Source organism: Hevea brasiliensis, chromosome 2 (assembly GCF_030052815.1).
Source record: "Hevea brasiliensis isolate MT/VB/25A 57/8 chromosome 2, ASM3005281v1, whole genome shotgun sequence".
NCBI classification, from domain to species: domain Eukaryota; kingdom Viridiplantae; phylum Streptophyta; class Magnoliopsida; order Malpighiales; family Euphorbiaceae; genus Hevea; species Hevea brasiliensis.
In genome coordinates, this window is record NC_079494.1 from 94,724,810 (window position 1) to 94,740,485 (window position 15,676).

General features: G+C 33.6%; 2 protein-coding genes across 8 annotated transcripts in view; one reads left to right on the plus strand and one right to left on the minus strand.

Moving 5' to 3' along the window:
• The first annotated feature begins 1,385 nt into the window (after positions 1–1,385).
• On the plus strand, positions 1,386–6,282 carry LOC110662736 (pentatricopeptide repeat-containing protein At1g25360). Of its 5 annotated transcripts, none has more exons than XM_058136074.1 (4): positions 1,386–4,408; positions 4,687–4,776; positions 5,411–5,933; positions 6,033–6,282. In XM_058136074.1, the coding sequence occupies exon 1, from the start codon at positions 1,620–1,622 to the stop codon at positions 4,059–4,061; it is 2,442 nt and encodes an 813-aa protein (XP_057992057.1). In that variant the 5' UTR covers positions 1,386–1,619; the 3' UTR covers positions 4,062–4,408; positions 4,687–4,776; positions 5,411–5,933; positions 6,033–6,282. The 5 variants fall into 5 exon arrangements, with proteins under 5 accessions (XP_057992057.1, XP_057992066.1, XP_057992053.1 ...); XM_058136083.1 differs by having other exon boundaries at positions 1,386–1,577; positions 1,682–4,408; positions 5,411–6,282; XM_058136070.1 differs by having other exon boundaries at positions 5,411–6,282.
• Positions 6,283–8,199: 1,917 nt separating this feature from the next.
• Positions 8,200–15,676, minus strand: part of LOC110662737 (peroxisome biogenesis protein 5) — a 41,224-nt gene continuing 33,747 nt past the window's right edge. For all 3 annotated transcript variants that reach the window (XM_058136096.1, XM_058136092.1, XM_058136089.1), the window contains 4 exons: positions 15,396–15,620; positions 9,885–9,950; positions 8,675–8,769; positions 8,200–8,590 (listed from right to left, as the gene is read on the minus strand). In XM_058136096.1, coding sequence (XP_057992079.1) covers positions 8,512–8,590; positions 8,675–8,769; positions 9,885–9,950; positions 15,396–15,620 — 465 coding nt within the window. In that variant the 3' untranslated portion in view covers positions 8,200–8,511. The remainder of the gene's footprint in view (positions 8,591–8,674; positions 8,770–9,884; positions 9,951–15,395; positions 15,621–15,676) is intronic.

A 15,676-nucleotide genomic window follows, 5' to 3' on the forward strand; every position in this document is an offset into this window, starting at 1 on the left:
AGTTTATGGATATAAAGGTTTGGGACAAACTAAATGCTAGATAATAAATGAACTAGAGATTATGGGAGTTAAAGAATGAATATTTACCTAATATTTACAAAAAAAAATGTATTTCTTCTAAAACAATAGTGTTGTGCCAAGTGTAATGTCAATGCAAGTGCGCAACTAGTGAGTGGCTTAAAGTTTGGCAACTTATCAGCTTGTTTGGGTGTTGTTAGGATCATATCAAACTTTCTCTCAGACAGTTAAGCAATCAAATACGTAGGGTGTCTAAAACTACAACACATTTAATATGTGCTATTAAATGTTTAGTCTTAGTCAGCTAGAGAAGACTTACTAAGCAAGGTACCAACACATAGACATTAGGATACTCATTGATTTAGGTAGACCTTATTGGCACATTAATTAGGTCAAGGTTAGTTGAGAAAGAACTCAAAACTAAGCATATGGACCCAAAAATCCTTCCACAACCTATGGCCCTATTTTAATGGCTTATAGATCATTGAGAGATCATAGCCAGGTTAGATCTACATTTCTCTCAATCTAGTCATATTTCTTGACCTGTGGATGGTCATACGATACAAAGGCACATGTCATCATTTAGAGGGTTATTGATTTCATGTTATATTAAAAAAATTAAACTTCAAGTTTAGCATTAAGTTATCTAATTATTATTATTATTACTATTACCTTCTCTTTCTGTGAATTTTAAACCTTTAAAAGATTAAGTTTCAAGTTTAATACTAAATTATATAACCATTACTATTTCTCTATCTCTATCCCTCCTTATCTCTTTGAATATTTCTCTTTGTGCCTTAAACATTTTAAAAAAATAATATTGAAGTTTAACACTAAATTACACAACCATTACCATTACTATATCTCTCTTCCTCCTTATCTCCTAGACTATGTCTCTTGTTGCCTTAAAACTTTAAAAAAATTAAAATTCATGTTTAACACTAAATTATACAATCATTACTATTACTATATCTCCCTCCCTTCCCATCTCTTAGACTATTTCTCTCTTAGCCCTAATCCTTTTAAAAAATTAAGATTCAAGTTTAACACCAAGTCATCCAACTATTATTATTACTCTCTTTCCCTCTCATTATTTGCCTCTCTTTGAGCACGTACTCTCTTTCTCTCTCAAACCTTTAATAATTTCTGCCATGATCCTTTAAATGTAACACTCAAATTATGACATATTTATATAAATAAATTAATAAATTAATAGTAAAAAGTAATATATTTTATTAGAATAAAATTAATAAAATAATAAATTTTAATTATTAAAATTAATATGTGGGAAGGAGGGGCAATGATAGGATGAAAAAAAAAATGACAAGATTATTTTGGATTATGACAAATTGTCCTCTGTTTTAATTGGCTACAAAATAGTATAGAAACTTATTATTATTTAAAAGTTTTTTTAGTTTAATTGTTTGAATTGATTTTCTGTTTAATCTAAATTCTAATAGTATAATTCTATTAAGAATTTTTTTGGCCCGGGAGCTGGGTCGTGTTATGGACTACAAGCACCCCATTCGTGACATGTCTGCCATTCCATGTTGATCGTGGTATAAGTTCTTTGCCACAATAATAATAATCTTGGTTATTTCATGTATTCTCACCATTCTAGTCCTCGATTTTTCACTTTCTTGGTGACTCGATCGTTCTCCAGCAAGGCCAGGGCAAACCGTTACGCATCCCAACTTCAATTATGTTGCCTTCAAAGCCCCATATCTTGTTCCTTTGCCCGTACTGTCCATGCCCACATGATAGCTTCTGGGTTCAAGCCATGCGGTCACATCCTCAATCGTTTGATCTATATCTATTGCAAATCATCAATGCTCGCTTACGCTCGCCACCTGTTTGACGAAATTCTCCAGCCAGATATTGTTGCAAGAACGACGTTGATTTCTGCATACTCTACCACTGGGAATCTAAAACTTGCGAGAGAAATATTTTGTGAAACTCCGTTACATGTGCGAGACACTGTTTTCTACAACGCCATGATCACTGCCTACTCACACAACAATGACGGTCATGCTGCTATCGAACTATTTCGTGACATGAGAAGGAATGACTTTAGCCCTGACAATTTTACCTTTACCAGTGTCATTGGTGCATTGGCGCTTGTTGCTGAAAATGAAAGGCAGTGCCTGCAGCTGCATTGCGCGGTGGTGAAGTCAGGGACGGCGTTTGTTACTTCAGTGTTGAATGCGCTAATATCTACTTATGTTAAGTGTGCATCCTCGCCGTCTGTGATATCATCGTCCTTGATGGGCGTAGCTAGGAGATTGTTCGATGATATGCCTGAGAAAGATGACTTGTCGTGGACTACTATTATTACTGGATATGTGAAGAATGATGATCTCGATTCAGCAAGAGAGCTTTTTGATGGGAACGGGATGTGTGAGAAAATGGTGGTGGCGTGGAATGCAATGATTTCCGGCTACATGCATCGTGGGTTATATAAAGAAGCGTTAGAGATGTTTAGGAAGATGTATTTATCAGGAATGCAATTGGATGAATTTACATTTACTAGTATTATTAGCGTTTGTGCGAATGCTGGTTTCTTTCAACTTGGTAAGGAGTTGCACGCTTACATATTAAAAACTGAGGTCAACCCTTCACCAGACTTTTCGTTGCCTGTGAATAATGCATTGATCACTTTATATTGGAGATGTGGTAGAGTTGATGAGGCCCGAGAGATATTTAATTATATGCCGGTGAGAGACCTTGTATCATGGAATGCAATTTTATCCGGCTATGTGAACGCTGGGCGGATAAAAGAAGCTAAATCCTTTTTTGAGGAGATGCCTGAGAAAAACATATTGACATGGACTGTAATGATATCGGGCTTAGCTCAAAATGGGTTTGGGGAAGAGGGTTTGAAACTGTTCAACCAGATGAAAATATTAGGCTTCGAACCATGCGATTATGCATTTGCTGGAGCAATTACTTCTTGTGCTGTGCTTGGAACATTGGAGCATGGACGACAGCTCCATGCTCAACTTGTTAGGTTTGGGTTTGATTCAAGTCTTTCAGCAGGAAATGCACTCATAACAATGTATGCAAGATGTGGTGTTGTTGAAGCTGCTCATTCTTTGTTCCTTACTATGCCTTGTGTTGATTCTGTATCATGGAATGCTATGATTGCAGCACTAGGGCAACATGGCCATGGTGGTCAAGCAATTGAGCTTTTTGAAGAGATGTTGGCAGAAGGCATATTGCCTGATCGGATAACCTTTCTTACAGTACTCTCTGCTTGTAGCCATGCAGGTTTAGTTAAAGAAGGTCACCATTATTTCAATTCAATGTATGCTGTTTATGGTATAATCCCAGGTGAAGATCATTATGCCCGTGTTATTGATTTGTTATGTAGAGCTGGAAAATTCTCAGAAGCAAAGAGTGTGATGGAGTCAATGCCTGTTGAGCCCGGTGCTCCAATTTGGGAGGCTCTTCTTGCTGGCTGTCGGATACATGGGAACATGGATATTGGCATTAAAGCTGCCGAGCAGCTTTTTGAGCTGAAGCCTGAACATGATGGAACCTATGTACAGTTGTCAAACATGTATGCTGTAGCAGGCAGATGGGCTGATGTGGCGAAAGTGCGGAAGTTAATGAGGGACCGAGGGGTTAAGAAGGAGCCTGGTTGTAGTTGGCTCGAGGTTGAAAATATGGTCCATGTCTTCTTGGTTGATGATGCTGTGCACCCTGAGGTGCATGCAGTTTACAATTATCTTGATAAGCTGTGCCAGGAAATGAAAAAATTAGGGTATGTCCCTGACACAAAGTTTGTGTTGCATGATATGGAGTTTGACCAAAAAGAATATGCCTTGTCTACTCACAGTGAGAAGCTTGCAGTTGCTTTTGGGCTTATGAAACTTCCCCGTGGAGCCACCATTAGGGTTTTCAAGAACCTTAGGATCTGTGGTGATTGCCATAATGCGATCAAATATATGTCAGAAGTTGTTAGGAGAGAAATTGTTGTGAGAGATGGAAAGAGGTTTCATCACTTCAAGGATGGTGAATGCTCTTGTGGTGATTATTGGTGAGCAGTTTCTTATAAAATGTGAGACAGTTAGGGTTCAAATAACAAATTTGTTTGGCTTTTGATGGACTTCTGAGGTACAACCTCGCCTTCAACTACATTTCAAAAGTAGTATGGGGGGAATTTTTGTGAGAGATAGAAATAGGTTTCATCACTTTAGGGATGGAGAATTGCAGTTATTATTTGTAATAGGTTGCTGTTAAATCTGAGACTGTTAGGTTTCAAAACAGAATTTCTTTGGATTTTGGTGGAATTGCAAAGTGCAATCTTGCTAGTTGTCATCAACATTACAACTTCTGATGTATGAAATTATTTTCAAAGGATCATACCACAATGTGAAGCATACCAAAGGTTATTTTCTGCCTTTCCGTTTATTTTCAGAGTTTCTTTCAAAAAAAAGTAGAAGCTCAAGAAGAAGTAACTTCTCATACCATCTCCAATATGATGATTAATTCTATCCAATACTTCACTGGCATTTTGGTATTGTAACTGAATGGAATATTATAACTGCTTGGTAAAAGTCTTTTTTCTCAAGTAATGCATTTCACACATCATTTCTACCCATTGCAATGATTGCATATGTTATAGCTTTGGTCACACTGGAGTAAGAATGCTCTTTGTCAATGCAGAAAGCGTGATAACTATCAGAATGATCAAGGGCTTGTTTTTGCAATTGCCTCTCAAGGATAAGTAAGAATGATTCTCGCAAGTATGAAAAGGTTAGAATTTAGATATATGGAATGTGAATCAGGTAATAAATCTGATTGTAGCTTAATCTCTAAAATCGAATCAGCTGAAGAGTATATATGTATATGTTTTCTTAAGCATGTTTAATCATTCCTAGATGCTTTCTAGCAGACTTATCCATTTAGTTTTATGTTTTTCCTGTTCATGTTCGTAAATCGATTTTTCAGTTTTGTTTGCTGCGATTTGAATAAGGTATATGTTACTTTTGCTTGCTTTGATAAATTTGCTTTTGTTTGCTTTGATAAATAATCTTACTTTTGCTGGTGTTAACTTGTACTATCCATTAATTGTCTTTTTATAATCGTGCCTAGTTACTGGTGATTTTAGATGTACTCTAAATATGTTGTTGAACTTAGTGACCTGTGCCTCTCCAGTATGCCTTTGATTGTGTAGTATTACTTATGAGTTTGTTATCTAGATTTGAGCTTGAATTGAATTTCATGTGGTGTACAGGTTTTATTTTGATTGTTCTAGTGACATTTAAGGACTAGCATGTTCAGTTTGTTTTGTATCCATTAGAGTTACCTTTTTTTTTTGGGTGGTTCAATTAATGATCCTATTTACTGGTTTACTTGATGGTTTATTTGGAACTGTTCTTGTTTGCAGAAGAACTTCACCTGGCAATATGCATGAAGGATTCGAACCCTATTGTGTCCTTCCATGAGGCTGTCTTTGAGAAATCTTGCTGTAGTGCTGTGTGGTGATGAGCAAGTCTCCCAATAAACACAACCTTCTTTACATGGAGGCAAGGCCTACTGAGAAGGGGCTTGCTGAGTCCATTGATGAGAGTCATATTGGTCCAAGGGATGATCCCAAGGCACGAGCAAAGATATTGTCTGAAGAATTTGGTCGGGATAAATGATCTTGCCAAGAAAATTTGGTGTTTTGGTCCTGAGACTAGTGGACCCAACATGGTTGTCGATATGTGCATGGGAGTACAGTACCTCAATGAAATAAAGGACTCTCTTGTTGTTGGCTTCCAGTAGGCTTCAAAAAGAATGTGCACTGGCTGAAGAAAACATGAGGGGTATCCGTTTTGAAGTCTGTGATGTGATCCTTCATGCTGATGCTATTCACAGAGATGGTCGTCAGATCTTACCCACTGCTAGGAGGGTTATCTATTTTGACTGTGAGCATAGATAACTGGACAAATTTGAAGATTTAACATTATTTAAAGATAATTTTAGACAGCCAAGGAACTAAATTCTGTATGTACATGTTACTGCAGAGCAAGTTATTCAGACACTTGCAGTTCCATTCACCAAGAGGGGATTGTTGCTCAAGTTCTTCATCCTGGGAGGTGGCTCCACCCTACCTTACCCGAGTGCTACAGCTTCTGGTGACATTATACCAATCAAGGACCCTCAACTTCCACCAAAGCTGGGGCTGCTGGCAAGATCTAATTTAGCTTTTTCATTTGTTAAATTGATTACCTTAAGTTTTATTATCATTAATATCAAGCTCATTTAAGTGAAGAAGCCAACATTTTGCATTCTCAACACAAAAATAATTTAAAAATAAAAAAAAAGGTATCCGTCTTTTTATGAGAAAATGATAAAATTTATTTTATTTACAAATAAATTTTATAATAGAATTCATTTACAAATAAATTTCTTTACTTACTATATTTTATATTAAATACAAAATTCATTTCATAATTTTGTGTTTATAATAAATAAAATAATATATAATAAAAAGATTTATTACTTAAAATATATATGATTTTAAATTTAAAATTCATTTATAAAGTTTATCAATTTTGATAAAATTTAATGTAATTATAATAAATTTTATTAAATTGATTATAAAAAATTTTAAATAAATTTTTATTTAAATTAAATACTAAAATTTTAAATTTATAAATAAATTTTATAAAATTTTGTAAAATTCTTTTATATTAAACATTATTCTAAATATTTAATTCAAATTATTCATGAATTTTGATATCTCCAACTCTCACCATAAGACACCTGCCAGCCAGAGATATTCATCTGCAAAGAAACTCTTTTTCTATGCCTAGAGGCCGTTTGGATAGTTATCTGTTTTTAATTTTTAATTTAAAATATTTTTTTAATTTATAAATTAATTTAAAAATAAATAATTCATCATTTAATAAATTATTTAAAAATAAATTATTTTATCAAAATCACAAAGGATAAGTGACGGAATGTTGTAGTTACTAAAATATGACAATATTAATATTTTAAAAATTATTATAATAATATAATCTCTTACTTAGATAAAAAATAATTTTAAAATAAGTAAATAATTTATTTATAATTTTTAATTTATTTTAAATAATTTTTTTAAAATTAAAAGTTAATATATATATATATATATAAATGAAACTTTTTATTTTTTATATTATTTATAATATTAAAATTTTAATTCTATAAAATATAATTAAGCTAAAATATTAATAAAAAAAACTAAAATAAATACATTACTAAAATTTAAAACAATTGAAAATTATTTTCCTAATGTAATTCTATTTTAACTTGATAATAATACAAATAATATTTTAACTTGAATATAATATAAAAATATTTTTACAAAAAAAATTAAATACTACCAAACTTTTAGCTAACATCAAGTTAGCTTATTAAATTAATCATTCCATTTAAAAAAAATACATATTAAATATATTCAATAATGCAGTAAATAGGTTTTAAAATTTTTTACCTTCTTAATCTTGCTTTCATATATGCTAATATGGTAAGTATTATTATTATTATTATTATTTAATGCATAATTTGTTGATAATTATTATTTAAAATTATTTAAATAAATATAAAAATTAGAATTATAGAAAATTACTACACATAATGTACATAGTGATTAATAAAACTTTTTATTTAGTGTTATTATTTTTTATCTTTATGATAATATGAAGTAAATACAATTTTTTTTAATATTTAGCATGAGAGTATTTATATAATTTTTTTTAAAAATAAAATCTTCTCCATTTTATTATATCATTACATGAACTATTTGTGAATATAAATATATTTTTAATAAATAAAAACATTATTTTTATATAACTTAATTATTTTTATATAATAAATTTATTTTATTAATTAACAATTCATCACAAAAAAATTATACTAAGATTTAGACTATAATTTTAATTTCATTTAATATTTCTTTTTAAGTAAATAGTAATTAAAACTTTTAATATTATTATCTGTTACATCATTTTATTATTTTAACATATAACTCCTTATCAAAATATAACATAAAGCTACAATAATTTAAGTTAATTAATAAACATTTTATTTATATGATAAACTAATAATATTAAAATTAATTTTAAATTTATTTAGCTAATTTAATTTTTAATATTTATTTTTTTATATAAATAAAATAATATAATCACATATTATAAAAATATCTGATGCAGCAAAAAAACTAGTTATATATTAAATTACCCTTTTCCATTCCTGTGTTTAAGAATCATGACTGTTAGTGTCAGCTCCAGTATCAGTAGTGGTTTTCCAACTTCAAAAACTTTCACTGAAGTTCTTCCAAAGATCAGGAAAGCATAGCATTTAGCAGATCTGAATGTAGTGAAACAGGCAGCCATACCTAAAATCGACGTGGATGCAAAGAGCTTTTAAGGGACACGAAGAAGGCTTTAAAGTGTGTAGCCCTCACTCTCACAAAATGGGAACCCATCATTCATCCATCAATTCAAACCAACATCAATATTACAGCGGAAACTCCTTCTGCAGTAAGTCTATATTCCAACGATCACAAGCTTCCAGCATGTCATTCCTAGAAGCACAGCTGCAAAGAGAAAAGGACGTTTGATATTGTTAAACTAAACATAAATTACAAAAGAATCATCATATCTCAAACTCAGTAGCATACCTTAATGAAATTCTCAAATATTGCCAGGCATTATCTGCCTTGGGATTCATAGCAAGTGCACGCACATAGTAACGAATGGACTCCTCGTACATACCCTGGAGGCAAAAGGAAACGCTTGTCTGATCATTTCACTACAATATACAAATCCCATATGGCAGTGTAAATAGTCATTCAGAACTTCACATGTTCTGATAGTGACGAATGATTACATTTTTAAACTAGACATGTGAAACTAAAAGTACACATATCTTGTCCTGAAAATGAAATAAGAGGTTGATCCTGAAAATAAAATAAGAGGTTGAATATCTCATTAAAACCAACTGAAATGGGAACAAAAATGAACATATTCACTCGCATATTCTGTCCGCAGAAGCACAAATACAACTCAGTATAAATGAGAGTCCACTCTGCATTTTCCTGATATGAGATGAGCTCAACAGTTTAGGATAGCGCTCTGATGTGGGACTGTTGCAGATTTTATGGCCACATATTTTGGAAAGAGATCTAGAAACATTTGGTTTACCTTTATATTTTAACTGTTTAGGGTATTTTTGGCACTTTAACTCTGTTATTAGGGTTGTAGTTTATCTTATGGTACCTATATAAGTAATTATTATAACCTCTTCTGAGTTCTAATCTTAGGTTGTATTTTGGATGATTAAATCTCAACTTCGATTTCTGTTTTATGTTTTCAACTGTCTTCTCGTGATTCTACACACTTTCAGTACTAGTAATAATTATGACTAGTTTACCATCAGATTCCAGTAATCGCCCTCCCCTACAAAGTGTTGACACGATACTAGATCTCTTTGACCAATGCTGAGTGACTTAAATAACTAAGATGACTGGTATTCTAAATTCTAACACAAGAATATTGTCATTCATAAGATTTGCCCTAGTGCCAGTTCCTTCCCGTTCTATTCTACATCAACCTTTAATACCATTCGCAGTTTACAATCTTTCATTTTTAAATTGTCATTTCTTCATTAAGTATAGCAACCACAAATTTGTTCAGCATGTTTATCTTTAAACTCTTTTAAGGAAAATTATTTTCATATTAATACTGCCACAAATAGCTGTCCTGGTCCAAAAATGACAGTCTCACCCAATATACATGAAAAACTTTAAGATCATCCGTTAGACAGACATTCCGATCTTATAAAATGCCAAAGATGACAATAAGAGCGGACAATCAAGCAAGGGTAATAACCTGGTTGGCATAACTGATTCCCATGTTTGCCCATGCACGAACATAGTTGGGCTTCAAATCAAGTGCCTGGAAAACCAGAAAGAGATGCTCAGATGTATAAACAAGAAATAGATTAACAATAAAAACAAAGTTGATGCCAAGTACTAAAGACATGTTGCAAACAATATGAAAAATCACCATACTGATAAAATACATAGTTTTCGCCATGCTTGTCCCCTACCAAGACAAAGCCATTAAAAGGCAAGCAACCAAACTCTAAAATGGTATTCCCCTACTTCAAATAATAAAATCATTGTTAGAATTGATGAGATTTTACCTTAATTTATGGGATATGCTTATGAGAAAATCATGTGATTGATTAACTTAATTAATGCTTATATTAAAAAGCGATTAATTAACTATACCTAACTAGTTTGTGCTTAGTCAGTCCCAAGCCAGGATAAAAGAGGAGAGTTGTGGTAGATGACAACCAGCGTAAAAATTTTGTCACACCTCATTATATGGATTCAAATGATATAAACGTTGGAGCGTTCTCTACTTACGAAGCGTTACATCGAAGCCCGGGTACAGTGAGAAATATGTAAGGGTGTAGGGCGTTCACCGAAAGCGACGCGCCATGCTGGCGCCCGGGTATGGTGTTAAATGAGTAAGGGTTCCCACATCATTGATGGGTGTGGGTAAAGAAGTTAGTCCATAGGACAGATAGTAGAACAGATAGTGGAACAAAACACAAGATAAGCATAGAAAACAATAGAAGATATCATAGAAGGAGATTAATTAGGAAGGAACAGGATAAAAGGAGAATCAAGGTTGATACTTGGGATGTTGGATCACTTACAGAAAAATTAATGGAGCTTGTGGATACCTTGAAAAGGAGAAGGGTAAATGTTGCTTACATGCAGGAGACTAAATGGATAGGAAAGAAAAGTAAGTAAGTGAGTAATTCAGGATACAAACTATGATTTACTGAAAAGGAGAGAAACAAGAACGGAATGGACATAATCATAGACAGGTCATTAAAAGGTGCTGTAATAGCTGTGAAAAGAGTAAGAAATAGAATTATACTAGTAAAGCTAGTACTAAAAGGAAAAATAATAAATGTAGTTAGTGCTTATGCCCCACAAATAGGACTAGATAGTGAGAGTAAACAAAGGTTTTGGGAAGTTATGGATGATCTAATGCAAAGTATACCGAATGAAGAGAATGTTTTCATCGGTGGAGATTTGAATGGACATTTAGGAAGTGATAGGCAAGGTTATGAGAATATTCATGGAGGTTTTGATTTTGGCAGCCGAAATGAAGAGGGAAAAAGTATCCTGGGTTTTGCTATGACATTTAACCTAATACTAGCAAATACCTACTTTATAAAAAGAGAGCCACATTTAGTGACTTTTAAAAGTGGACAACATAAAAGCCAAATTGACTTCCTCTTAACCAGGAAGAAAAATAGAGCTCTATGCAAGGATTGCAAGGTCATTCCAGAAGAGGCCTTAACAAGTCAACATTGGTTAGTGGTCTTGGATGTCAAGTTTAGGAATAATTCAATTAAGGTTAGAAAAAATAGTGTAGCTCGAACAAAGTGGTGGGAGTTCAAAGGAGTAAAGCAAGTGAAGTTCAAAAATGAGCTTCTCGAGTCCAAAGCATAGAAGCTGGATGTGGAGGCCAATGATATGTGGATACAGATGGCATTAAAGATTAGAGAAGTAGCTAGAAAAGTACTTGAAGAGTCTAAATGACATGGACCACTCTTAAAAGAGAGATGGTGGTGGAATGAGGAAGTCCAAAAGGCAGTGAAGAGAAAGAAAAAATGGTATAAGAAATTATCTAAGTGTGATAATAATGAGGCATATGAACAGTACAAAATAGCAAAGAAAGAGGCAAAAAAGCCAGTTAGTCAAGTAAGATCGCAGGCCTTTGAAAAGTTATATGAGAAACTTGAAACTAAAAAAGGGGAGAAAGATATTTATAGATTAGCAAGGAGCAGAGAAAAGAAATGTCAAGATCTCAATCAAGTTAGCTGCATTAAGGATAAAGAAGGAAAAGTATTGGTGAAAGATAAGAACATTAAAGAAAGATGGAGAAATTATTTTGATGAACTCTTTAACAATAGTCAAAGTGGTAATAACGTAAATATAGACAACAAATCAATAGAAAAGAATGTAAATTATACTAGAATTATTAGAACTTTAGAAGTAAAGGAAGCACTTAAGAGAATGAAAGTGGGTAAAGCCTGTGGACCTAATGGAATACCAATTGAAATGTGAAAGTGTTTGGGAGATATAGGAGTGGCATAGTTAACTAAATTATTTAATAAGATTCTAAACTCAAAGAAAATGTCTGATAAATGGAGGAGTATTTTAGTACCTATTTTTAAAAATAAGGGAGACATACAAAGTTGCTCAAACTATAGGGGAATTAAACTCCTAAGCCATACTATGAAGTTGTGGGAGAGAGTTGTGAAACATCGACTACGTCATGACACTTCTATCTCTCCCAATCAATTTGGCTTCATGCCCGGTTGTTCAACTATGGAAGCGATCTTTCTCATTAGAAGCTTGATAGAGAAATATAGAGATGTGAAGAAAGATCTACACATGGTTTTTAACGATTTGGAGAAAGCTTATGATAGTGTTCCAAGAGATGTCTTATAGAGAGTGTTAGAACAAAAGAGGGTATCTATTAGGTACATACAAGTGCTAAAAGATATGTATAAAAAAGCAACTACTATTGTGCACACAGTGGGAGGGGACACAAGAGATTTTCCTATCTCAATTAGATTACACCAAGGTTCAGCTATAAGCCCTTCCCTTTTTACATTAGTTTTAGATGAATTGACAAAACATATACAAGAGAGTATCCTTTGGTGCATGATGTTTGCAGATGGTATAGTTCTAATATATGAGACGCGACAAGGAGTCAATAAAAAGCTAGAGCTTTGGAAAAGTACTCTAGAGTCAAAGAATTTTAAGTTAAATAAAACGAAGACAGAATACATGCATTGCAAGTTCAGTGAAGACCGAACTGATGATAGAGAAGGAGTTAGTTTGGATGGAGTGGTACTGCCCCAAAGTAATCACTTCAAATATCTCGGCTCAATCCTTCAAGTAGATGGGGTATGTGAGGAGGATGTTAGTCATAGGATTAAAGCTGGATGATTGAAGTGGAGAAGTGCCACGGGAGTTTTATGAGATCGCAAGATTCCCAATAATTTGAAAAGAAAATTTACCGTACAGCCATACGACCGGCCATGTTATATGGTAGTAAGTGCTAGGCACTGAATGAGTCGTATGTGTCTAAGATAAGAGTTGCGGAGATGAGAATGTTAAGGTTGATGAGTGATCATACTAGACTAGATAAAATCCGTAATGAGAGTATTAGAGAACAGGTAGGAGTGGTACCAATTAAGGATAAGTTGAGAGAGGAGATTGAAGTGGTTTGGTCATATGAAGCGTAGACATACGAAGACTCCAGTTAGACAAGTAGAGCACATTAGATTAGAGGATAGAAAGAAAAGAAGGGACACATAAATTGACTTGGAGGAGAGTAATACAAAATGGCCTAGAAGCATTACAAATTTCTAAGAATTTAACCCAAAATCGTTTAGAATGCAGAAAGAGAATTCATATAGCCGACCCCAAATTCTTAGGATAAAGGCTTAATTGAGTTGAGTTGAGTTGAGTATTAAGAAGCGATTAATGGCATGCCATATATCTTTTATCTCCCATTATAAATATAGACTCTTATGTTTTATGCTAAAACACAAAAAGTAAATGAAAATGTAGCCATTTAAGGTTCATTCCAATTCTCATCCCATTCTCTTCCCACTCTTTCTTCTCATTCTTCTTCTTCTTCTAAATTTTAACATGATATCAGAGCCCACCCTGTTTTAATGTTGGGCAACCCATAAATATTCATGCTTGTAAACTTCACACTCCAAATGTACATATCTAAGCGTGAGGGAGAATATGTTGTCCCACATTAGTTTGAGATAAGAAATTTGAGCTAAATATAATATTTGGGCATACCTCCTCCCCTTCAGCTAGCTTTTAGACTAAAATTAGGCTTGATCCATTTTCTCTACATTCCATCAGAGCCTGCAAAAAATTCTATGGTTTCTTTTTTTCTTATTGTCGTCCTTCACAAAGCTATGAGTTTGGGTCCCAAAAGCTATGGGTTTTCCCAAACTATTCATCTTACCCTTCTTCTTTTTCTTCTTGATTTGCAAGCCAAGGGTTGAAGTCCCTACTTTCTTCTTCTCCTTCATTAGTGCCTAGGTTTTGAGTCCTAGAGCCATTTTTCTCTTATATTCTCATTCTTCCTCATTTTAGCCTAGGGTTTGAGTTCCAAAGCTATTTTTTTGCCAAATTCTCTTTCTTCTTCATTATAGCCTATGATTTAAGTCCCAAAGCTATTTTTCCCCTTAAAAACAAAAAAGGAAGCTTGATGATGGATCCATAACATCAACAAAACACTCATCAAGGGACAAGGGGGAGTGTTAGAAATAGAATTGATGAGATTTTACCTTAATTTATGGAGTATGCTTATAAGAAAATCATGTGATTGATTAGCTTAAAGAGTGATTTATGGGATGTCATATATCTTGTATTGTATATTATAAATATACTCTCATGTATCATGCTAAAACACAAAAAGTAACTGGAGCTAACCCTTTGAGATTCATTCCAATTCCCATCCCATTCTCTTCCCTCTCTTTCTTCTTCTTCTTCTTCTTCTTCTTCTTCTAAATTTCAAAAATCACTATTCATGAAGTGCTAGCTCAGCACTTGCTTGCCTCAAAAGGGCATGGTATTTTCGGGCAAAAAGCCCAAAGCCTCAGAATTTAACAAGAAGACAATTCCCCACTGCTTGATGGCCAAACATAGCACCTTCCCAAGGCTAGCAACTGTGTGGAGAAAGCCAAAAAATTACAGCAGTCCAGAGGTATATAAGAGGAAGAACAATGCTGAATAAAAGAAAAAAGAAATATTTAATTCAAGAAAAGCGATTGAAGCAGCACATGTATAAATGGCTCCTAGGTTATCAAGCTTTGACGGGACCAAAGAGGTGGAGTTATTATAGTTTGCAAAAACTAATACATGGTACACCCGACTGCAAATACCAAAAGAAAGTGAAAATGGCTCTTGAGCCGGCACCTAAACCACATTCACATCCCCACAAATTAAACTATGGAACCATCTGTATTACATCCATATCTCATCCACATAGCACCTATTACTCTGTATCTCATCTACATGGCACCTATTACTTTACATCTCATCCACATAACACCTATTACCTGACATCATAATTTATGGTCCCCTCATGTCACATGTGAATGATGTACTTAAATTCTTGAACATAAACAATAGTGATGGAAGAGAAATCTAAACTGAACAAGCCAACGTTAGCAAAAGCCACTATATTTTCCTATCGTAATCGAAGTGCATATATTCTGCAAGATATGGAAATACTAAACCATAATAAGGCAAAAGTACAGTTTATTATATTTACCTGTTGATAAGCCAATATTGCATCAGCACTCTGAACACTGTTGGCTTGCGTTGCACCAAGCTTGTTCCACAGGGAGTAATCCTGTGGCTTGAGCTTCAAAGCCATTTGGAAGGAAGCAATGGCTCTGTCATATTCCCTGGATAAATTATATAGCACGCCAAGTACAATGTGTACATCAGCATCCTCAGGTGACATCTGAGAAGCTTCATTGAATAATCTAGCAACCTGCAGAAAAAGGCAGAATTTTGAAAAGCACCATAAAGTGAACAACAATAACTAAG

Excerpts from the sequence above, each read along its gene's own strand:
- LOC110662736 (XM_058136070.1), top strand. The coding sequence starts at position 1,620 with ATGTATTCTCACCATTCTAGTCCTCGATTTTTCACTTTCTTGGTGACT.